This window comes from Apus apus, chromosome 4 (assembly GCF_020740795.1).
Source record: "Apus apus isolate bApuApu2 chromosome 4, bApuApu2.pri.cur, whole genome shotgun sequence".
Classification (NCBI taxonomy): Eukaryota; Metazoa; Chordata; class Aves; order Apodiformes; family Apodidae; genus Apus; species Apus apus.
In genome coordinates, this window is record NC_067285.1 from 18,747,144 (window position 1) to 18,772,307 (window position 25,164).

At 40.5% G+C, this 25,164-nt stretch overlaps 2 protein-coding genes across 2 annotated transcripts in view; one reads left to right on the forward strand and one right to left on the reverse strand.

Moving 5' to 3' along the window:
- WDFY4 (WDFY family member 4) overlaps nt 1–25,164 on the reverse strand; it is a 126,563-nt gene that overhangs the window by 25,313 nt on the left and 76,086 nt on the right. Inside the window, exons 43-50 of the mRNA XM_051619006.1 lie at nt 20,784–20,932; nt 19,553–19,673; nt 17,240–17,325; nt 15,243–15,305; nt 2,752–2,794; nt 1,836–1,955; nt 1,098–1,215; nt 276–385 (exon numbers count right to left, since the gene is read on the reverse strand). Coding sequence (XP_051474966.1) covers nt 276–385; nt 1,098–1,215; nt 1,836–1,955; nt 2,752–2,794; nt 15,243–15,305; nt 17,240–17,325; nt 19,553–19,673; nt 20,784–20,932 — 810 coding nt within the window. The remainder of the gene's footprint in view (nt 1–275; nt 386–1,097; nt 1,216–1,835; nt 1,956–2,751; nt 2,795–15,242; nt 15,306–17,239; nt 17,326–19,552; nt 19,674–20,783; nt 20,933–25,164) is intronic.
- On the forward strand, nt 5,736–13,192 carry LRRC18 (leucine rich repeat containing 18). The gene is made up of 3 exons (XM_051619010.1): nt 5,736–5,761; nt 5,854–6,015; nt 12,315–13,192. The coding sequence occupies exon 3, from the start codon at nt 12,353–12,355 to the stop codon at nt 13,133–13,135; it is 783 nt and encodes a 260-aa protein (XP_051474970.1). The 5' UTR covers nt 5,736–5,761; nt 5,854–6,015; nt 12,315–12,352; the 3' UTR covers nt 13,136–13,192.

The following is a 25,164-nucleotide window of genomic DNA, read 5'->3' on the forward strand; positions in this document are numbered from 1 at the left end:
AATAGTGCTTGGGTATATACATGCCTCAGCTCTCACAAAATGCAACACAGGACCAAAATCCTTCTCCCTCGGAATGAAACAAGTTAATCAGGCATCAATCATGCTCCCATTAAGATGTTGTCACTGACTTCAACAGCACAGAGCCTGCAGTAAGCCCGGCATCCACACAGTGTACAGAAAATGTCAAAAGAAGTAACCCCCCTTCATTACAAAGACACTGTAATGTGTTACACGGTTCATAAAGACCTATAAGGGAACCTGTCTTGCCCCCTTACCTGCAGAGAACAGAAAGTCTGCGTAAATGGCTCCATTCGGACCAGGTAAGATGCCACTATAATTGCTGATGAATAGTGAGTACAGTAATGGCACTGGGCTGACAGGTCTCCTGGAAATTGGACACAAATCAGATTTCACAACATCACCTTTTCAAGCCCACAGCCTCCAGTTACTACAGCACAACTAAACAGGGAGTAGGTCTTTAAAACCTACTTTTAGGGGGTTTTTTTTAGGTGTTTAAGGATCTGTGAGCAAACACACACCTTGCACATTTGCATTGAACGTAACATGCAGAGCTACTACCTTCTCTACATGTTCTTTTTTTGTCTTCCACATTTCTTTTTCTGAAGAATAAGGCCTTTAACTTTCCAGACCATCCCCCTCCCAGTTAGTCCCAAAAAAGGTCTTGATCTCCAGAGCCCAACAGCCTCAAACTCCTGTTTCGTTTTCTTAAAGTAGCCGTTACCTAAGCTCCACACAACTGTGTTCTGTAAGCAGCTTAGCTAACAAAGAAGACCACTGTGTACAGCTTAGATAACAGAACAGTCTTTTCTAGGAAACATTGCTTTTTTGCTTCAACATCTCTTCCTGGCCAAGGGAAGAGGACAGAATGCAGCATAACAAGGTACATAAGACAGTGCTTCCAGGAGTAATTTCTCTTTGAATTTTCAACCAGTTTCTATCCAGAAGTGAGAGGATATCCTTGACATTATGCTTCCCATAGCCACAGCTCTGGAAAGATTTGGGTGACCTTTTCCAAGGAATTCACCATCATCACCAAAGGCCTGAGGGGACTCAAGGCTCTGTTGTCTAATACTCACCCTCACTCTTCTCCACCTCATTGTAGCGCTGGATGAACTTGCGTTTCCTCTCCAATGTCTGGGCTCCCATGGGCTTTGACAGGTCCCGAAATGTGTGAGAATTAGTAAGGTTTAGAGTCTGAAAAGCAAAACCAGAAAAGATGTGGAGTTTTTGATCTCCGAGACTTAGACATTATGACTAGCTTAGTGACACTGGGTAACAACAAGGCTGTGTTGGCGGTTTAACATATACAAGAAGACCAGAGACTCATAACTAGAACACCCATCTCCAGAAGTGGGAAGGGACCTGGAAAGAGAATGGCAGCATGTGCCACTGAAAGGATAGCACGTACAAGGAGATTCACAATGAAGGGATCTGGCAGGTCACAAATTGCTCCCAAGGCTCTTCTGTCCAAACTTTGTGGTCAGGGCTCACAGAAGCCTGTTCCTGTCTATCTGCTGAGCCAATGCTGCCTGCCCTTCACTAGGTGTGGAGAACAGCCCATCTTCTCTTCCATACAAGATTACATAAGGTATATATTTAACAGATGTTCATCCACCTTTCTGAGACAGAGCATGATCTTCAGCATGTTGATGTGAAGATATAGCTAATCTATAAAGAAGCAGTACAGTTCAAATTAACTATCTGAAATTTTGAAACCTCGGTCTAGGCCCTCTGCTTCAATTGCATAATTCAACAAACCTTTGTTTGTATGCTTGCTATCATAGCAAGTACAGAATGCTGCAGAAAGCACTGACCTTGGAGTGATAGTCAGCAAGGACCCATGGAAATACAGGATACTGCATGTAATCATTGTAGCTTCGGCCAGCCAGTGTGTTCAGGTACATGAGGTAATCAAAGTTGCTGATCTCCCTCTTCTGCCAGGGAAAGGAAACAAGCATTAGATTTTAACTCCATGCCTGAAAACCATGCCTCAAAGGCACACTCAGAGCCCTGTGCTTCCCAGGTCCACCAGGACAAGAAGCATAGATAGTGTAATCAATCACCTATTGCCATTCAGATCAGTGCAACATCTCTTATACAACAGTCCATTCAATGTAATACAAGTCTTCGTTCTGGCTCATCTTCAGCCAGGCCATTTGCATTTGTCTCTAATCACTAAGGGCTTTCACGCTGTATTTGCATAACAGAGCACTTTTCCCAAAATTAAAAGTGAGCCAAATGCATGCAATCTGTATATTGGAAAATCCTGGACAACTGCTTGTGCTGAAAATGCTTCACAAAGGGATACATATAAACAAGAAAGTATAGATTTATTCAGTATCTCTTGGATCACCAGTGGTACAGGAAGGAAAATGTATCTCTATGCTCAGCAAAACATCTGGGAAAATGAAAAGTACATTGATTTAGATTCACAGATGATTTGTGAACAGTCGTTCACCTAGGTGGCTCTCTTTGGTCTCTGTTTAAAAACATGCATAAAATCACAAACTGCCAGACAGTAGGCACCATATGTTTCACAGCAGGAGTAGCAAAACCTCTGCAATAATCAAATACAAATGCTCTGCTCCTCCTGCCAATAACTTCACCTCCAGCAGTGAGATAACAGCTTAGGCCTTGAAGTACATATTTACATGCACACACATCTATGTGCAGACAGAGACAGTTGCTGGAATTCTTCACTTAGCCATGTTCAGCTAAGATTTATCTTACCTGCCACTTCTGGAGCATTGTCTTTTCCCCTCCTGAGCATTTCCTGTATGTAACAAACATTCAATTGAAATAGTCTGCTTCAGAACAATAAAAGAAACTCAATACATTAACATCTGTTTACTCTGTGTCCCCTGCTCTCACACCACAGAAACAAGAGAACTCCAAGACTAGAATGCTGGTGCTTCATCTTTGACCAAATAATTCCAAAATCAGACTGTCTTTGGGAAGAGGATTTTCACTTTTCATTGAATAAAATTAACACATTATACTAATTTGTAAAAAAGAAGAGAGTTCATTGACTAGAGTTATGTTGGTTTTGCACCCCCAATATGAGCCACACGTAGCTCAGGACTGTAGGAATTCTGAAGTAGAAAACACATATTGTGAGCACTTACCATTTATAATTCTGCCCTCTCACACTATATGTAGATTTCACAGAACTTTGGCCCAATAGACTTTGTAATGTCTCCAACAGACACTTGGAACTCAGAGAGGGCATCTCAAAGGTTTGGAAAGGGATTTGGATTCCTGGCATCATTTGAAGTGTGGTTGGATTAGTATGTTTGTCACATAGAGATCAGGTTAGGTTCTTTCCTTTTCACAAGGACAGACAGCCTTACTAAAACTGCCCAAGTTTATTTTAAACTTATGGCTGAGTTAGAAAAAAAGAAGCTATGTAATATTCAAACCTGTTCAATCCATCAGTTCTCCAACACTGTGAAGCATTATAAAATACTATACGCAGGACTAACCTGGGCCAGCCTGTGTGTATGTTTTGTAAATATACATAATAAATGTTGGCTTGTGGGTACCAAGTGAAACTCTCACTCAGCTTGTCACGAGCTCTAAACAGCTAATAACGACTCACAAGGGTCAAAACAAACATCTCTCTGCTGACTTTGAAAGGTGCTATATAACTCAAAAGGGGCTGGTGAAAATACGCATGGCTAAATGTAGCCACTCTGCTGTAAAAGCCATCCTTCTGGATCTCAGGGAACCAGGCAGGATGCTCCCTCCAAGCCCCCAGAGATTTGGAATTCTGCATTTTCCCTTGTTGACTTAAGTGGACTCAGAACATGAATTGCATTACAGGCAGCTCAAGTCTTTACCTCCCCTTGGTAATGAATCAGCATTCCTCCAGCCAACACCTCTCTGGCCAGCACAGCAAAAGCTCAAAGTAAATCAACTGCACCTATCCACCCACAGTAAGTGCATTTAAAAATAAATAAATAATCAAAGGCTGGTTTGAAAAAGAAACAAGTGTTTTATAAATGTTAATAATTAAACTTCAAAAGGAGGTGAAGCTAAGTGAAGACAGGAGAAGTACCTACATATCTACTGATATCTAAAACTATAAGGTGTTTGTAGGGCACTAGCCATGGCAGAATCTAAGCATGATGTGTATTAATGATAATTTAGCCGCACTATACATAAGTGATTTATTAATCCCTTTTCCATTAACATCAGACTATGATCTCACTCTTGTGATAGCCTGTGCTCTCCATTTGCTAGAGACAGGTGGACCTCAACCCATTTGAAGATTCATTGCAGATGAGATAATCTCAAAGGATAAGATTTTGCCTTCCACCGAAAAGAATACTAAAATTCCAACAAACTTAATTGGGTTCTTAGACTCCACAAAGTTTCTTTAATTTTCCTTTTGTCTGCCATCCTCCAGACTTCTTAAGTCTGCAAAACAGTGCCAAGACTCTCTGAAAATAACTTTTTTTAAAGAATCTTAGCAATTACCAAAAATACTGTGAGCAAAATTAAAATCCCGGTAAGTCATAACCTAGGTCTAAGTCCTAGTATTAAAAAAGGAAAGAAGAGGTCAAAATGAAAGATAGCTTTCCCTGTGAAACAATCAAGTCTCTCTCAAACCTCAGAAAACTGTTAGGTTAGATTACTTTAGAATAAAGGTACAGGGTCCTCGCTGTTTGATTGTACTGATCCCTCTTTTGGGGATCTTCTGTGCTCAAATACTAGAGATATAATTTTAAAAATATAGAACCACAGAATTATAAATAAGTATAATATTAGATAATTAGTATAATGAATATAATTATAAATAAATATAGTACTAAAGTAGGGTTCCTTGAAGTAGAATGCCTTGAAAGGGCTAGAGAGAAGGGAATCTCCCTCATTTATGGAATAATGTCTGCACCATATGTATCCACAGGCTTAAATCAGACAAAGGGATAAAAATTCCATGGCAGAAATGTGGTACCCAGGAACACTTCAGGTTGTGGAAGAAAAACATCAAGGAAACTCTATTAGTTTGGTGAGGAATTGGACTGCAATCTTCAACCCTGGAATCAGGCAAGCACATCAACTTTATCAGTTTATTTATGACAATAATATTGTGGACCAAAGATGAGCAACAGAGGGACCTCAATGTTGCATTTCCTGGGAACGGTATCTACCACAAAACATGCAGCTATTTCTCTTCATTATTATTATTTTTTTTTCCCAGATACTACTTTGAAATTACTGCAACCAGTTAGTAAATCCTTGAGCTTGGTAGACCCAGTCATAGAGACAAATTTAAGTAAATTAACATGCTACAAAAGGAAAATTCACTTTGGAAGGGTCTCAGATGAATACAATCTGCAGCTCATATCCTCTCTCCTGCACCCCTGAATGAGCCTTCCCTCCCGTGTTCCTATCTGTCCAATCTGGAACCTTTTAAGGATGGTGTCACAAATGTTGCAAGTTTTAACACACACATACAAGCATCTCACTCTATGTTACAGCCAAGTAAATTGAAACAGCCAAATGACTAAAATGGACAGTAAAGGCAATATTAGAAGCTGACAAACAGCTTCTAACCAAGTCCAGATGCTTTTTCTTTCTGCATAATTTTAAATCTAACATTTCCCTCCAGCTTGAACTTGCATTCTGTAACCAAGCATTATGCAAATGATCTCCAAGAACCTAGCGTTGCTGTTGCTTAGGAACACAAGTTTCACAGGCTGTGGAAGGAGCACTGAATAGAGAGATCCTGGGACTGGTAAAGTCTTTTTTTGCTACTCCTCCTTTCCCTGCACACTCACATACATAAGTTACTTGAAGAGACAATTATCCTGTGCTCCTCATTCACAGGTTCATTACACATTCAGACTGAAAGACTAATTCATTACTGAAGAGTATACAAAGGACGACTGCACAGTAACAGACCATGAAGGCACATCCCACGCTACTGAAAAAAACAAGCAGCTTGTGACATCTGTACCTTGCCTTCTAGTACTTCCAAGCTGCTAGTAGGTAAGAACTTATGCAGGGGCACAGTCTGTCAGAATTGGTAAGATGAAACTATATTTTTCTTTATTCTTAGTGGGCCTTGGTTTTATAGATGACCTTGCACTGTGTGATAGCACAGTAGCTTTGAAGTGATGTAGAAAAGTAAGAAAATTAAGGAGGGTAATCTCGCTCACTCTATCTGCTCATGGCAGGATTTAGCCTAAACCTGTCTGTTAGCAAGAGACTGCATTTAAAACAGTCAGTGAATTAACATCTCTTCCACAACAGGTTGTATCTAACAACGCAGAAATGGTAACAGGCTTTTAAGCAGGAAAATGAAAACACAGGCTAGCTGGAACTGCTTGGCTTAGTGCAAAATCATTCACTGTAAAAATCCTGGTTTTAAGTTTTATGAAAGTATTTCCATAGAGCTATCTGGTTGGTGAATTAGATTGCATTACCTCTACTGCCTTCCTGCCTCCAGAGAACTGCAGGTCATGTGTAGCTCCACTGGGCATGGCAAGCCTGCTCTGCAATACACAGACTTCCAGCAGGAAGAGGAAACTTTTCTCACAGAGTAGTTCAAGATGGGATTGAGATGGTTCTGTGAAACTTTGGGTGCACAGAAGCAAGAAACAGCACCCTGTGAGATGAAAAGAATAGGCAGAACCACAGATAAGGTGGTCCTGAAACAGTGTCACAGGCGCAGGGCATGTTCTAGTCCTCCTAGCTCTATGCCGAGAAAGGTGGAAAAAAAAGGTGAAGCGAATGAGACTGCATCATCAGGGTCCGAATCTGGATTCTCCCAGGATCAGATCTTCTTAGGAAACAAACTACCCATCATAACTGGGCCCTGTGCAAGTGCTTAAATGCAGATAAGGATTAATTTCCAAACCTCCTTGCCTCAGGAAGACACTGACAGTTCTAGCACCAACGCTCAATGTCTATCCCCTCCCTGCAGATCCCAACAACACAGAGCACCACAGACAGGATTTTCTAGTAATTTCTGTATCAGGTCAGTCTCAAAGCTCTGGGCCTGTGAAACACTCCTAAAGCTCTGGTGTTAGCCCTGGGCTTTCAAAAGCCCAATGCACACCAAATACTATACCACATGTGTGTAAAAAGGGACAGAGCTTTCTAGTCAAGATCCTCTTTAGTGAGACCTATCACAGAGAGATGCAGCATGCCAACCTTCAGGAAAAAGTTTGCCAGTAACTCAGAGAATGAACCTGACAGCAGGGGTGAGGGTTTAGAGAAAATGAATAAAGAGTGTTCCCTCTTGCTGTCCTAATTTCCTAGGTAGTAGAGCAACACATTTACTTCTCCTGCTGCCATCCCAGGAGATGCAATGCAAACATGAGATGGCACAGCATAATTAACAGTTACAACAAGGAGTGCTCCTGCAATTCCTGAATTTTTAATATCAGTGGCTACAGAACTGGAGCCCTTTTATGCGAAGCTAAAGAAAATGAGACATGGCTAAGTAGGCTCCGTTATCTCCAGTTACAGTCCTGAGAAACACTGATAATTAGTTTACAAGCATACAGAGACAAGAGAGGTATATTCATCTCCTTCAAACTCTCTGGTGTGCTTCAGTGTTCCTGCAGAACTCTAATGCTAATCTCTATTTCTGGGACTGAAAATCACCTTTTGGAAAGTTTGAAATGTGGCTCAACTTTTAACCCAAAAGAAATAGAACTTGGAGATCATGAGAACTCCCTAGGGACTTATGTTTTTCTGATCAGTGCATCTTAGAAGTCCACATAAGGATTTTTTAAAAAATTCAGCTACAGGAGGTGGTTAAGTCTCTGAAGTTTGTGTATTGTCTAGTGTATCATACAGAGGTCTGTCTTCACGAAAACGACACTAATCTGTTTGTTTGGACTTCTTAAAAATCTGAAAAGTCCAGGTTCAAACTTTGTAACAAGTTGTCAAGGTTTATTGAGAGAAGTACCCAACCCGCAAAAGGTTAAACTGCACTGTACTTGAAAACCTCGAGCACTCAGTCTTCTACCCTAGGCTCCCTCTAGTGCTCTCAGGCACGCACAGCACCGAGGGACACCAGCACAGGGAACCAGCATTGACAGCTGCAGAACAGGCTGATTTTTTGGCTAGCTGGCATTTTAACGGAATGTTTTGGATCAATGTTTCCCCCTTGGATTTTAAATGAAAAGTAATAGAAAAATATTACTCTGAAATGTAAAAAATGTTTTCTGAGAGTTTTAAAGATGCTTTAAAAAGCATTAAAAAATTATAATTTTTAATTTAGAAAAAAAAATGTTTTTCTCCTGGAGGGTCTCTCCCACATATATATGTATATATATATATTTTTTTTAAAAGGCATTCTTGGATGATAAACCTCACTTAACAAAATGCATTGAATGTTTTGGTCAACCCGTCCGACAAAAAATTTGAAGAGAAAGTTGGACCCCAAGGTCACCAGTTTGCATCAATAGCAGGAATAAAAAGATCTCTTTCTGTCCTGACAAAGTGTAAGAAAGCTGCCTTGCAGATCTTTTTCTGAAGCATGGCAGTCACCCTCTGTTCACCAGTAAGGGACTTAGGATATCCTGGATTGGAAGTAGGGCTCTGTCATTTCCCGTGCAGCTGAAAATCTCACCAGGGATGTAAAAACCAAGAAGAAAAGCTTCTATAGGTATATTGGGAATAAAAGGACAAACAAGGAAAATGTAGGCCTTCTCCTGAAGGAAAAAGGAGACCTAGCTACACAGGATATTGAGAAGGCTGAGGTTCTCAAGGACTTCTTTGCATCAGCCTTCTCTGGCAAGTGCTCCAGCCTCATTGCAAAGGCCACAGCAGGTGAAAGCAGGGACTGGGAGAATTACGGGAGAATAAAGCACCCCCAACTGTAGGAGAACAAGTTTGTAACCATCTAAAGAACCTAAAGGTGCACAAGTCTATGGGACCTGGTGGAGTCCATCCCCAGGTCCTGAGGGAGTTGGCAGAGGCAGTTACTAAGTCTCTGTCCATCATATTTGAGAGGCCATGGCAGCCTGGTGAGGTTACCGCTGATTGGGAAAAAGGTCATATAGCCCCTATTTTTAAAAAGGGGAAAAAGGAAGACCCAGGGAACTACAGATCTGTCAGTCTTACCTCTGTGCCCAGAAAGATCATGGAACAGATCCTCCTGGAAAACCTGCTAAGACACATGGAAATAAAAAGGTGATTGGTGACAGCCAACATGGCTTTATTAAGGGCAAATAATGCCTGACCAATTTGGTGCCTTTAATGACAAGGCTACAGAGATGGTGGATAATGGCAGAGCAATTGATATAATCTACCTGGATTTGTGCAACGTATTTGACACTGTCCCACACAACATCCTGGTTTCCAAACTGACAAGGCATGGATTTAACAGATGGACCACTCAGTGGATAAGTAATTGGCTGGATGGCTGCACCTAAAGAGTTGTGGTCAACAGTGCAGTGTCCAAGTGGAGGAAAGAGACAAGTGATGTTCCTCAGGGGTCAGTATTCGGACCAGTGCTGTTCAACATCTTTGTTAGTGACAGACAGTGGGATTGAGCGTATCAGCAAATTTGCTGACAATACCAAGTTGTGTGGAGTGGTTGACACCCAAGAGGGAAGGGATGCCATCCAGAGGGACCCTGACAGGCTGGAGAGGTGGGTCAGTACCAGCCTCATGAAGTTCAACAAGGCCAAGTGCAAGGTCCTGCACCTGGGTTGGCATAACCCCAGGCACAAATACAGGCTGGGGGGAGAATGGCTGAAGAGCAGTCCTGAGGAGAAGGATTTGGGGGTGGTATTCGGTGAGAAGCTCGACATGAGCTGCCAGTGTGTGTTTGCAGCCCAGAGAGCAACTGCATCCTGGGCTGCATAAAAAAAAAGTGTGGCCATCAGGGCCAGGGAGGTGATTCTGCCTCTCTGCTCTGGTGAAGCGACACCTGGAGGACTGTGTACAACTCTGGAGCCCTCAGCACAGAAAAGACATGGAGCTGTTGGAGACAGTCCAGAGAAGGGCCACAAAGATGGTCAAAGGGCTGAAGCACCTCTACTATGAAGACAGAGTGAGAGAGTTGGAGTTCTTCAGCCTAGAAAAGAGAAGGCTTCAGGGAGACCTTATAGTGGCCTTTCAGTACCTGAAGGGGGCCTACAGGAAAGCTGGGGAAGAGCTTTTCACCAGAGAGGGCAGTGATAGGACAAGGGGTAATGGTTGTAAAATGAAAGAGGGCAGATTTAGGTTAAGCATTAGGAAGAAAATCAGTACTGTGAGGGTAATAAGGCACTGGAATAGGTCCACCCAGGCAGGTTGTTGAAGCCCCCTCCCTGGAGGGGGTATAGACCAGGTTGGATGAGGCTTTGTGCAGTCCGGTCTCATGTGGGGTGTCCCTGTCATGAGGTTGGAACCTGGTGGGATTTAAGGTCCCTTCCAACCTTAAGCATTCTATGATTATATGATGAACTTCATTTTCAGAGAATTGCCAGTGGTAATATTGAATCAAATCCTTAAAATGAGCAAATTTTATTTAAAAAAAAAGATTGTTTTGATCTTGAGAACATCCTACCTACTCCTGGACAAATTACTTAAGCTAACATCAGCAAAAGTGGAAAAATAACTTTATTTTCCACTGTACAATACTTTGCTTCTGTTATCAGCCTATACTATGTAAAGAATAGCATTGATATTACCCCTGGGACACTGTAAGGTTAAATACAGCAAAGAGTCAGAGGCCTTCAGATATAATGGTAATATGGCCCTGTAAGTATGGGTGCGAGACAGAAACGTGGAAATGACAATAAAAAAAATTAACTGTATTTAAATATTTTTATATAAAATAAGAAAGATTCAATATTGGAGCGTACCCTCAGGGCAAGACTGACCCTGTGCTGCTTGCAGGATTTTCTGAAGCATCTGCCTCATTACAGAGCTCCCAAGAGAGTGGGTGATAACTGGAAGATATTTCCCTTGCTTTTGCATTACTTTTGGCTATGACATGTAATTGAAAAGGAGCTGAAATGCCTTAGCTGTAGTCTGAGCTTCCCCTTAATGTTTTTGCACATGATTAATGAGTAGCCAAAAAGCCTGAAGGGTTTATAATGAAGCCTCTCAAATCTGAAAATGTATTGTAGACAAATCCATATTTTTTTCCCAAACAATCATTTGTCAAAGCTGCGATTTGACTCTTTGCAATTAAATGCCAGAGCACCCAGACCCATCCTGGAGATTAGCTAGCTGTAACCCATGCTCCTCCCTGCACTCTGGCTGAGATGGGACATTGTAATCCATTTCCAGGGAATCTGCCTGCTTCCTTTGTCACTAGCCATAATTAATAGCTGTATTTGATGGCCTTTAATTTAGAGAGATAAGTTCACTAAAAGGAGAGACTACAGTGGACTACTACGCATACAGGCCTCAATTCAACAAAACATGTAGCACATGCTGAGCATCAGTATGAGTCAAAAATCTGACCAGGACACCTACATGCATTTCTCAAAGGCAAGGCACCACCTTCACAGTGGGAGTCCATCTGTCTCCCAGCATGGATAGAAAAACAAGGCTAGAGTATCCAGAGTCTGGCCTTGAAAGCATGGAGGACACGAAGGCCTGCTGTCACATGCCATTAAGCAGCACTGACACAGACCTGTTGCAGTCTGCTTGGCAGGGGGTGTGTGAACTGCAAGCAGTCCTGGCACATCAGGGAGCCCACTATATTCCTGAGGTCCCGGTTAAAAAAAAAGACTCTTAAGCATTTGCTTTAAATATTTAATCTTTCAAACATTTCCAGAGCCCAAATCTCAGGTCCATTAAACAGGGTGTTTAACCAACCTGTCAAGAAATGCTAGGTCTGTAAAGAAGGCAACCTGTTGGTCTGGTAGAGTGAGTACAATTTTGGATAGTTTCTTACAGTGCAGCCACTAAGGATTGGATTGAGACCCATAATGCATTTTGCTCAGGTCCTCAAACAGCCAATGGATAACACATTTAATTCAGTTTCATTAGATGCTGACCTCAAATTAGCATCTAGGGATGAAAGACAGCAAATTTCTCCCACTTGTAATTTCAGCCTGTAATGCAATATAGGTGTTACAACGCAATAAAATAATATTGTAAATTATTAGAATTTCACCTACTCAAAATACTTTTAGGAAGAACTTTCAGAGTTGCAGCTACAGGATTGAGAATCCTGACCTTAAAAAAAGAAAAAAAAAGAAAAAAAAGACTTCTGAAGAGTTCAGTAGTCACAGGTTAATTTATAACTAAGTGATTATCCTGTTTTTAATTAGAGAGTAACAACTACTGCTTTCAAAGGCTTTACCACAGTTTCCACAATTTATCCACAGAGTCTGGTGTGTCTTTCTTTCTGTCTCTCAGTGGAGAGATGGGGAAAGAAAAAGGTCCAAAAGGGAAGAAGATCACCATGAAAATTGCAAAAAATTCCATCCGGATATCTTTTGATGGAGGACGTCGTCTTGACTTAAGCAAGATGGGTATCGCTACCTTCCCCAAGTGCATTCTGAAACTGGCTGATGTGGATGAGCTTGATTTGAGTAGAAACATGCTAAAAAAAATTCCGAACACCATCGAGAAGTTTGAGAATCTGCGCTGGCTGGACCTACATAGTAACCAGCTTGAGGAGCTGCCCAAGGCAATTGGTACACTTCAGAAACTTTTATATCTGAATATAAGCAACAACAAGCTGACCACCAGAAATCTGCCAGAAGAGTTGAAGCTTCTTAAGAACTTGCACATTCTCAACCTTGGCTTGAACTGTCTTGAGAGTATTCCCACCAGTCTTGGGACCCTGATGGAACTTAGAGAGATAGGTCTCTTTGACAATGCCTTGACCACCATCCCAAACAGTGTAAAAAACCTCCCCAAGCTCAAGAAACTGAATGCAGAAAGAAACCCTTTCCCAGATTCAACAACCCAAGAAGAGCCTGTCGACTCCATCAAACGTGTAGAAACACTTTACTTAGTACAAGAGGAAGACCTGTGCTCTTCCTGCTTGAAGATGTGTCGGGGTAAGAGGGACAAACAGAACGAGTTAACGAATATGATGCCCAGACCTTCAAAGAAGCCAAGTTTCTCTTTACTCCTTACACCCAATTCCTCTGCGAAGGATAACCAAGAAGAATGGAGATTAAAAGGCGAACATCCTTGAAATCAAGCAAGGTATTCCACAGACCATGTCCCATGAAGTTCAATCCAAGTTAATAAAAACTGGCCACCTTCCTCCTCCCTTTTCCTGCAGTTCTCTTTCTTTAAAGATCTACTCAGTTTTAGAAGCGGCAAATCTGTGCAGTCTCTAAAATGAAATCCAAAACAACTAAAAGACATGTATATTTGGGAAAGGAAAGACTACTCTTTAGCATCTGAGTCTTTTTTTACAGGTTCTCCATATTTGGGCTTTGGAATTTTTTTTGTCTTTTGTGTGTGCATGTGTTCAGCGAAGGAAACTTCAAAAATATGTTTTCCAGTAACTTTAACTCCCACCGCTGAGCCCCAAACACTAGTCCTGTTCATTTGCATACAGTAAGACACAGTTCAACTAATCTCAGTAAAAAACATTTGGAGGAACAGGAACATACCTGGGAACCTTCTGGTGCTGGCTACAAACCCCTCAGATAATCTCAGATAGGCACTGTCAGTGTAGGAACAATTGCTCCAGTTCAGCAGACAAAAATGTTATGCTCACGAGTAAGCAAGCACTGCAAACACAGTGCTTAGAGCTAACCAACCAGAGGTCCTGTTTGCTATCAAGGGGCCAGAATCTTCTGAGATTTTAGGTGCTACACTTGTGTGCAGTGATCTCTAACTTGCACAACACAATCAGCATCTCTAACTATACTCATTGTGTTTTTTCTGCCTCTGAGTCTCCCCCTGAGGAAGGTACAGAAGGGGAGGGGGTGGGGAAAAGATTAATCTTTTGAAGAGTCCAGGGCATATTACTTAACCAGTGACTGAGAGAAAAGTCACCCTCTTCCTTGACCAAAGAGTCAGCCGGTGAATTGACTAATTCTGGTCTGGTGTCCCCACACTACTTTCAGCTTTCTGTTCACATGTGTGCATGCACACGCGCACCTGAGCAAACACATTCACTTACTCAAATCACATCCCTAGGGCAGAGAGTGCTGGTAGCCTGCAAACAGCAATATACAGGTACAAGCAATATGCAGATTATAAAAGCAGTGAAGTATGACCCAAGAAGAGATGCTGGCTGTGGCCATAGTAACATAAGGTGACAGCAAACATTTCAGTATGTTTAAATGAAGAATTAAGTGCCATGGGCGAAGTGTTCAGTTGTTCAGTAACAGTTCATCATAATTTTTCTAAATAGCTACAGCAGAGCTTAGTAATCAGAACTTCTGTCTATTATACCTAGGCAATACATGCAAAAACTGGTAGGGGTTTCCCAGAATTACTAGTACCTCTAGTTTCTATGATATATCAGACTAGTAATACCAGTGCTTCATCTGAGCAATTATTAAGAGTGTGTCTGGACAAATGGCTTGCCTCCCTGTCTCAGGTACAGCAGGAAGAGCTGGGATGCTATGGAAGATGGCCATTGCTCCCTAGATGGGAAAGAAGCCCCATGTACTACTTGAATTATTCTCAGAAGTGGCTCCAGCCACTTTTCCAGGGAAAAGTAAATTCATCAAGTCACCGGTCCTTCACTTCCCATACTGGAGCTTGCTGAAGAGAAGCATGCTCGCAGGGGTAATTTTCTCTTTGTACTTAAGCACAGCTTTTCCGGAATCATTACATAGGCAGTGGCACTATTTTATTTCAGGTTATGCTTCAGCATCAGCTAGATTCCGCACAAGCAAATTATCTGGGATTTTGGGTTCTATACCAGGGTGTAGTGATCTCTAACTTGCACGACACAATCACCACCACTGTAACATGCAAAAAAATCCATGTGTACATCTATCATTGTCTGCCCTGACCACACAATAAAGAAGCCATTATGCAGAAATGTTATGGATTAGCTCTAACTTCACCTCACTGTCTCTTTCTCACATTGTCTTTGTAGAGTTTACCAATAAAGTCTTACTAAGGAGGTAATTATTATTAATCAATTCTACATAGACATACACAAATCATTCTTCATGTCTTCATACTCTGCATGTTGTACATTAGAAAGATTTTTGGAATTATGAAGACATCTTTGAAACTTCAAAATGGGCAGACACAAATAGGTAGTTTCTAGATGGTTTTTTTTAGGGTGCAAATTAGCTACACAATTTCACTTGTTTCCCATCATTTACCTTATATTCAGGGTCTCTTCTGTTATCCCCTTTGACTTTAAAGCGGGTTGGAAAGAGCAAAATCTATAGGAGATATGAAAGGTCACATTACAGTTATTCAAATTATTATTTATATACATTACATATGCATATAATCTATGTCATGTCCTCACAGCAACATTCTTCCCAAGGGTTGCCACAGCATTTCACTGAGACTAACCCAGAAAAAAGATGCAAGACAACACAAGAGTTTATGTTTATGTTAAATGTTAAGGAGCTGCCTATGGGCTAGATAAAAGCAGTTGCTTTCCAAAATAGGGCTTTGGTTTGCTATAGAGAAGTCTGGGCTTATGATCAGGTGATTAAAAAAAAAAAAGCCAGGGAATGAGAACCCAGTCAGACATTTATCTAGCAAAAATGGCAAAAAATACCAGCCCTTTTCTCAGCCATTCCTGTTTACTTTCACTGGGGGTTTAAAACGTCACACATGTTAAAATCTTAAAATACATAGGTTGGCTAACATTTTGCCGAGGTGCCACACAGGCAGCTGAGGATCAAAACATTATTTTGACCTGGCTCTGCAAGATTTTTTGATGAGGTATTTGTCAGAGCTGAAAGACAGCAAAGATAAGGGTTAAACAAAGCTGGTGTCTCTTGGACAGAACCTTGTGATTCTAAGTGGCCACACTATGCAGCAAGCATAGCAAAGGAAGAAGATAAATCTGCATTGACTTTTAAAGCAATACTCCATTAGACACTGTTCAGAAATTTCAGGAGGAGAAGGAACTGCTATGATTGCTAAAAAATTAACAGTACCAGTTCTCAGTTCAAAAGAAGCATGACCAGTTGGTTGAGGGAGGTAATTCTGCCCCTCTACTCCACTCTCATGATTCACCACCTGGAGTTCTCTGTCCAGCTCTGGTGTCCCCAACACAAGGACACTGAGTTGGTGGAGAGAGTCCAGGAGAAGGGCCATGAAAATTATCAGAGAGCTGGAGCACCTCTCCTGTGAAGATAGGCTGAGACAGTTGGGATTGTTCAGCCTGGAGAAGAGGAGGCTCCAAGGAGACCTTATAGCAGCCTTCCAGTACTTGAAGGGAGACTACAGAAAAGCTGGGGAGGGGTTTTTTACAAGGACATGTAGCAATAGGATGACAGGGAATGGCTTTAAGCTGGAAGAAGGGAGATTTAGATTAGATACTAGGAAGAAAATCTTGACTGTGAGGATGGTGAAACAATGGCACAGGTTGCCCAGAGAAGTTGTGGATGCCCCATCCCTAGAAGTATTCAAGGCTAGGTTGAATGGAGATTTGAACAACCTGACCTAGTGGAAGGCATCACTGCCCATGGAAGCGGACTTGGAAATAGATGATCTTTAAGGTCCCTTCCAACCCAAACAATTCTATGATAATGGCCAAAATAGCACTTGGAAAAAAACTGCAAGAAAACAAAGCGCAAATTAATCACTTCATGGTCTTACATTCAAGTTTGATTAAATAAGACAAGGACATTAAAAATTTTTAAACAAAAATTCCATCATTAAAAGTTAACTCCATACCAAAGATACAAAGTCAGAGAGATAAAAACATTTTATTCCAAAAGAGTCTAATGACATTCTATGTGTTGGAAGAAAGCAGGAAGAAACCTTCTTTCACCCAGTACTGTGAGGTAAGATGGAGGTGGCTCTCATCTCAGTGAGAGGAAGCAGCATGGCTACAATTCCAGTTTCCTGGGATGCAGGGACATATAACTCACGACTGGGTGCTAGGGAAGTCCTACACATGCATTACCTCCCTTGATAAATCAATGGCTATATAATGCTCTGAAGAATTCATATGTCAGCAAAAGGAAAATTCCATAGCATTGCTTAACTATAACCCTTCGAAGACCAAGGAGCTGCAATTGAAGAAAAAGCCCCTGAGGCGACACAAGACAGTCATCTGAAGCCAGGATAATAAGGAGTGATACACCAGGAGTGTCACCTGGGTGTTCACATGTTATTATGAAGTAATTATTACCTCTTAAATATCTTATTTCGGTCACTGTCATGGAAGACAAGAAATCTGGAGTAACCATTTTTGAAGAATATTTCCAAGGCGATCTCCTGGAAAGGCAAATAATTTACATTGTGAAGAGCTGCAGAGCAATGCCTAGTGCTGCAAAGAGTCCATCATGGCCTGTCCAATTCTTCAGTGCTTTAAAAAAAAGGCCTTGACTTTGTATCAAGTGTGAAGTGTAGCAAACTACGCTTAATATTCCCAGTTTCTCAAACAGTAGGAATGGTCCTGCTCCTCTGAAGCAAAACCAAACTCCAGACATTGGTTCTATCACCCACCTCCTCCTGAAGCATTTTTATCTTGAAATCTCAGTGTAATTAACAAGACACTAGCAGCATTACCTTATAATTAGTTGAGAAAACATGGAGAGGATGCTAAATGAGAGTTCCTTTTAGAAAGCAACCATACTTCTTCCTAAATGAATAGTGAGCTCACCAGACAAGCCAAGATAATTTCTCCTAACTAGAAGAAGCAGGGAAGGAATGGGAGTTTGACATTTCTCGCTGAAGCTTTGAAATAATCAAAGTTGAAAACTTCGACCTCTTTTTTCTGCAATGTCTCCATACATTGTTATGTTGGACATACGCATATAATCCTATTATTTACTCAGTGCATCGTCCTTTTTTCACCAAAGTTAGTCAAACAAAACTACAAATAACATGCAGTATCTTGGAGTCCAGGCATGAGTTTCAATCCAAATGTGGCAGGTGGAATACAAATCTAGAAAAACATCAACGGCAACTGCCCCATGCATGATTCTCAAATGAGGTAGAAAGCAGAAAGGTAATATGAGAGCAGCTATGACAATAAACAGCTTGCAGCACTTGCTCTGAAGCTCAGCTTTCCAAACCAAATCTGCTCAAGTGTTGCCATTACAGAACTAGGCTGTGCGGTTTCACAGTGCTTTGCTCTGAGCTGGGCTACGTGAATGAGCAGAAGATCAGCTTTCCCAGGAACACTAAACAGCTGATCCATTTGTTCTATGGGGAAACCACAAGGAATCAGTTTTCTTCTTTTTCTGCAATATTTTTTCAAAGCTGTTTGTAGCATGGAGTTCAAATGCAAGAATTTGAGAGCCTGATGCTGATATCTGAGTTTTCAGTTAGTTAATTGAAACATAGCAAAATAAACAAAAAACCTTCAAAACCACAAAAAAAACGCTCAAACCATCATGCCTTGCCTTTTCCCCAGGACCAAAAACTGCTTTTATCCCATTGTTCACTTTGGGTCACACAAAACATTTCCATTTCACACATGAATATACAAGAAGGCAGCAAGATTTCACTGGCAACTGTGATGCTGTTCACAAAATAGAAGAGGTATCAGTTCTGTTGCTCAGGTTGCTCACCAGTGTTGTGAGAAAGTAAGTCTGTATGAAGCTTGACATTCCTATACTTAGAATGTGACCTAACCACTGAGATATGCTATAGCCTGAACTGTCCATTTTGCATACATAATTAAATATAAAATAAAACAGGGCTGACTCACAGGTGAGTGCCACATTACATGACTTAAGACAATTTTCAGCCCTCTTTTCTCCTATTTTCTTTATGATTTCTTAACTCTGTTGAATCTCAGCCTTCCAAAAATGGATTAAACTAACAGGTAACTAGTTATGGCTGCTTTAAAATGCGATATTTTTTTTTGTCAAATGAAATCTGTGAATTTCTATTTAGACTGTACAAAAACCCTCTGGAGCAAGTACAGTTTCTAATGCTGCAATGAGCTCCAGCTACAACTCTTCTGTGATTCTCTTCACAGGCTCATCTAAACCAGACAAAACTAAAACAGTAGTAGGCCACTGCTCTGCTCTGACTTACGATTCATTTATTGACTCACATGCACAGCTTGAAAGTTAAAACAAGAGGCCCAAGGTAAGCATGTTACACATATCCATAATTCACTGATGTTCAAAACTACTGAAATCTATGAGAGCTGATTATTACTGAAAGGCAGACACAGGGCCTTCAAAAAAACACATGACATATACTTTAAGTCTTATTTTCAAAATCACTGAGATAAACTGTGAAGAACATTGTTAGCCTAAAAACTAATAAGCCAGCCACTCCAGGAAGGGTGCTTAAACATTTGTGAATATAGAAAGGAGTTTGTATTACCAAAGGCTAATGAAGCAAGGATAGGAGGAAAGGCATTTTGGGATTCAAGCAAAGAAATCTCAGCAGTTTTAATAAAAATTGTACATGTAGTTTTCAGTCCCATGTCATTCCTGCTGTTGCACCTTTCCCTTCAACAAGCAAGCATATGAGTTCTTACCTGCAGAAGGAAGCGCATCAGATGAATCTCCTTTATATCATTATACAAATAAGGGGAGCACGTCTGGTCTCCCACAGCATGATCTTTATGACATAAGTTGAAAAGAAATGGGTCACTTATGCTGGAAGAAAAAAATACAAAGAAAGAAAAAATAATTTGAAACAAAAAGATCAGGAGAGCCCTCATGGACATCCAACTCCTCCCTAAAGAAGAATAAAAATACTAAGAGATAGCAAGATCAACTGAGGTATTCATGATTTTAGAGCAAAGCTAAATACTGAAGGCAAATTTTGTACTAATTACCAAAATAAGGAGCCTGTGGAGGATAAGGGCAGGTTTGGAATTATTTTAGTGTGTGCAAATAGTCAGACAACAATATTTTGCATATACTGAAGTCTGAGAAGTAGCATGGGAAGAACCTGCAAGCCTGGGTCAAGGGCAAGCATCACATGGACACACAGCTATTATAAACAACATTTAATTGGAACAATTAAGCAATTCATTCATTATTATTTTAGTTGTGTACATGTACTGCAATTGCTATATATAGCCTAGGCCATAGCAAGTCCCTTAGAAAAACAACCTAAGTTTTTAGCAGTTCCATTCTAATCGATCCTTAAGTCACCTGATCAGATTGACCGATATTGGACTTAGGAAGACTCGGATGCAGAGCAGACAGTCAGGGAGTAAAAATACTGAGTTACTTGTGGTCCCACTGGGTTTTGCACACGAGAACACAGTATGTGCAAAAAGCTAAGTCTAACAGACTCATTTGCAATATTGATCAGTTTCAACAAATCATGAGTCAAAGATGATAGCAGTGTGCCAAATATTATGATTCCATCTTGGAGAAATAAACAAAAAACTTCTGAGACAATGAAGCTAAAGGCTCTTGTAATGACGGTTCCATATGAATAAAAGATGGGAAGCAGTCAGAAAGAAACATTAATAGCACTTTAAAAGAACTGAAAAAACAGCAACATGTGTGTTAGGCTGTCCACCATCTCCATTTGTTGGAGCTGGGTGTTCTTATTGGCCCTGCAAAGCCTGTGAACAAGCACCTATGCTAATTATGCTAAATAATTCTGTGAACAGCTGGAAAGGATGGCAAACTTCTTGCTGTGCTAGTTATCTCTCTTGTAATCCTCTTGAAGTCTGTGCAAATTCTAAGTATTCATGTGCCAATACTGCAATTATCCAATAAAATCTCGGTGTGGAAAGAATGACTCACCTGGACAAACAGTGACGTGTACAATAGACTTCTTCTAGAGGGGATAACACAAAGCACTCGCAGATGTAAAAGTGCTCTTTGCCAAAAAGCAGCACTCCTTCCACTGCTGTGTGCCCCTGCACAACTGCCACAGAGCACTTGAATGTGACCTAGTATGGAAGCAAGAATAACAAAGCCAGGAGTAACACAGGAGGCAGGGACAGCAGGGAGCAAGACCAAATGGTGCAGAAGGACATATGTTTGTAGCAAACCAGCTGCCTCTTGATTGGCAGGTCTATAGAGATGCAGTCAGAAAACACTGGCTGACAGCACAGGCACCTGTGGTACTAGCAGTGTGAGGGTCTGATGCCCTTTTCCCCCAATAAATCTGTTCCTTCACCATCTATCTGTGGTTATATTAAGCAACATCACTATAAAACTTGAAGACCTTACAATTGTTGCAGAAGTTAGTACTGCAAAACTTTATTAGACTCCAATGCTTACTACACAGGTAGGGAGTTGAAACACAGAGGAAATATGTGACTTCCACAGCATCATACAGAAAAACAGTGGTATCTAATAAACACATGTATATTTAGAATTCAGAGAAAATACAAATTTTATTTAGATCCCAGTGAATCTATACTTGAAAAACTTCAGCAAAGGGATCTCACAGAGCAATGAGCAAGGAAAGGATCTATTACCCTAGGTATTAATCTCACCATGGCCAGTTGAATCTGCATACAATGGATTGAAATCTCAGTGACATAAAACTTGCACTGATACTTTCCCTTCCTATTTTATACAGAAGTCCAATCAAAATATATGAATCTATGAATTCAACTGTCTTAAAGATTTAGTTAAACATTCTGGCATAGTTTAAGAAACCTCCCTTGACATCCTAAGGCTCACTTTCTTTTTCTTTCTCCTGAGCAAATGAACTTGGCCCTTAATATAGATTAATTTCTGACCCACAGTTTAGAAGCATTGGGAATTTTTCAACGAAGTAGATCCTCAGTCACAGATGCCAGTTCATAGAAAATTTTCTTCAGCTGTTGAGGGACTCTTTAGAAGGGCTTGTAGTGAGAGAAAAAGGAGTAATGGATTAAAGCTGGAGAAGGGGAGATTTAGGTTAGACATTAGGAAGAAATTCTTCAGTGTGAGGGTGGTAAGACACCTGAAATAGGGAAGGAGGCAGGAGTTAATTATCAGCCTATTAGCCCAATCTCAGACGAAGCACTTTCTGTTTGCAAAAATCTCTTCAAACATTCATACTACAAGAAAACACTAATGTTCCCAAAATCTTAAAACACTAATATTACTTTACATACTAAGAAAACTGCTTATTGCTGAGATTTCCCTGTAAATCAACGCAATCCTGAACCACATTCAGTCTGTAAATGACTGTAGAATTTTGCAAGCTGAATCCATTTGAAACAGCAAGTACCAGAGGGCTACAGACAGAGGGATTAGAGGATATTTATGTAACAGAAGTTTGCTGCTTCAGGATTCTAGTGCAATGCTCTTAAAAGAACTAATTGACAATTACAGGAAGTATCAGCAAGTATTTTTGCTCTTAAGATCTCAACTAAACTTCATAAGAACAGGGGTCCTGTATTACTTTTTGTGCATGCAAAAAATGACCTAGAAATAGCACTGGTTTTAGTAGATCATGTAAAGTCTACATTGTGGTATGTAGAATAAGCATGGTTCTCCTTCATTTCTTGCCTTTGTTCCTACCTTACTATTTCTGGAACCAAATCTACAACCTTCCTTGCCTTCATCCAAAAATACACATAGGCTAACTCAGGTCAGATGAAACAGACCTGCACTGCTACACAGGTTTTCAGTCTTGGATGCCAGCATAACATAGTAAGTTAGTAAATGAAATTTTGTTTCTACATTCATTTTTTCTTTACTGATAACCAATTATTTTACCAACAAAATGGGAGGTCCCACTTGGAAATCACTTGTATGGGCACAAAAAGTTGTTTGCATTCTGGGTCAAAAAAATCCAAAAACAATCCTGGAAGATTTCTGGGGGTGATTTTTAAAACTAAAATAGCTTCAATCTCTTTCTCTTTCCCCTCTAAATTATTTCTAAGAGGATTCTAGCATTTTTCCATCACCTCTCCTGCAGATCCCACAGGAATGCCTGTCTCTGTGGGGATATACCAACCACAGACCTCTCTGAAGAGCCTGAACAGGTGTGTGCCCCATTATGTGGTTAAAGGTATGTGTTCTTGCACAGAAAATGCTGGGCAAATCTTCTCACATTAGCGAACCACAGGGTTTCCTGAAGTAATTAAATAGCAGAAAGATTGCTTCTTCCCAAAAGGAAAGTAACTGAATATTGAAACATCAGGCTTTTGTGTAAAACAGCTAAATGCATACAAAGTTGAAATTCAGACTTCTAAGAAACCCAGACTCGGCCCATATGCCAGAGATCATGTGAGTGGTTTTGAGAGGCACTTGCATTGTGAAGGAGGCCTGCTAATGATCACTAATATAATCTGGCACAAATTATCATGTTAGCAGGCTGTGAGAGGGGATGGAGCATGTACCTCGCTTTCTCAAACCTTAAACTCTAAACTCAAATACATTGTCTTCTGTACTATCCAACCAATAACAGTGACCAGTGCCAAATCAATTTATTTAGTTTTACGTTATCACCCCCAATAGAATGAAATATATCTGCACCCCTAGATATACTACTGCCCTTGGGCTGAGTCAGTTCTCATTTTTTCCAGGTAAGTAACACAGATCTGTCAAAGAGGTATACTAGAGAACCCTCACTAGGACAGTCTTGTACCTACAGTCTTGCATTGAAGATCCAAGAAGCCTGAAATTACCACAGATTAAATAAAACCTTTGCTTTTATGTCAGAACAGAATCCAGTTCACCAGCCAATAGAATCACAAATCAATGAAGCAAACATGACAAAAAATGACTGAATAACCTTCAAGGTACTGCCCAAAGCCCTGCATCTCTTGATTGCTCTGTTCATTCAAATGTACAAGGAAATCAAAGCTAAAGGTGTGGTTATTTTTTATCTTATTTTTTCAGACAAGCGGTTTGTAAATTGTTCCAGTTGCATTTAAGGAAACAGTTGTAAAAGTGTATTTGCTCTGGAGTTCAAGAGACAGATTTCCAAAGGAATTACATACCCAAAGATGCATACAGCCTTTATACAGCTTTCAAAAATACTGCAGGAGGTTAGCTGTCTATTCTTGCAGACTCTAGTAGTATTAGCACAGCCTTTCCAAGGAAAAATACAATGCAAGGAAATTGAAGTCCAAAGCTATGTCACTGGAACACACTAACCCATGCCACACAATTTTCTGAGCATAGCATTTTTACAGAATAAGGACAAAAGAGTGGCTACTCCAAGTTGGTTCAGAGGTCCATCCAAAAAGCTATCCTGCATCTTAGTAACAGATGCTTAAGGAAAGCGTATAAGAAACATGCTAGATATGAACTCATTCTTGATCTTCAAATACCTTCACAGCAACCAGTGGCTTAGGGACTTCCTGAAGCCCCTTTCTCCTTCTCATTGTCATATCTCATATTTCCCTATAAACACTCACAGCTCTCTTTCATCACTTGCTCATCAAAAGGTAGAGAAATTCTGCACAATATACATAAAAGCAACATGTTCAGGTAGCACTGTATCAGGAATCACAGAGACAAAACCTGTAGTTACTTATTCTTCCTGCCATCTTTCTTGTGTATTGAGGAATCCCAGGGTGCAAAAGCTGCAAAGAACCTGACAGTAAGGTAGGGTCCATGTTATTTAGGGCCACAGAGTTTAAAATAACTAGGAGTACATGAAATAAAATACGTTGCTTTCACAATTTTTGCTAGGGAAACAGATACATGTTATCATGGTGAGAGCAACACAGGACCAACACTTTGTGCCACTTACAAGACCTTTCCTGCAATGATTATTAGTTTGCTTGTTGTTGAAGTCTCATCTTACTTTGAAATGGTCACAGATGTGCCTCATTAATCACAACTTAAGAATACATGACAGGTTGCTTCATTCTCTCCAAATGCTCAATGACCAAGGGAAACTTAATCTACTTGACCTAGTCTTTAGTGGTAGGGGCTCTAGGCTCAAATTTGGTCACACTGGAACTGTTGCAAATATTGGATCACTTTTTTTCTGCTAAGACTTGAGTGGATCCACTGCAATCACTAGAAAGAAAGCCTTGCAGTCACAACTTCACTTTGGAAGATCCCAGGATGCATTCATTTTTTGTAGGTAGCTTCCATTCACCCTCTCTTTCTTATTCCAAAAGACCCCATGTGTATTTCTTCAGTGTGCACTTCTCAGGTTTTAACAACTTCACAAATGCTACAAGGAAAGAATCTCAGATATTTAGGAGAAAAGGGGAGTGGC

Bases quoted from the DNA above. Each gene is read 5' to 3' on its own strand.
- LRRC18 (XM_051619010.1), top strand. From the start codon at position 12,353: ATGGGGAAAGAAAAAGGTCCAAAAGGGAAGAAGATCACCATGAAAATT.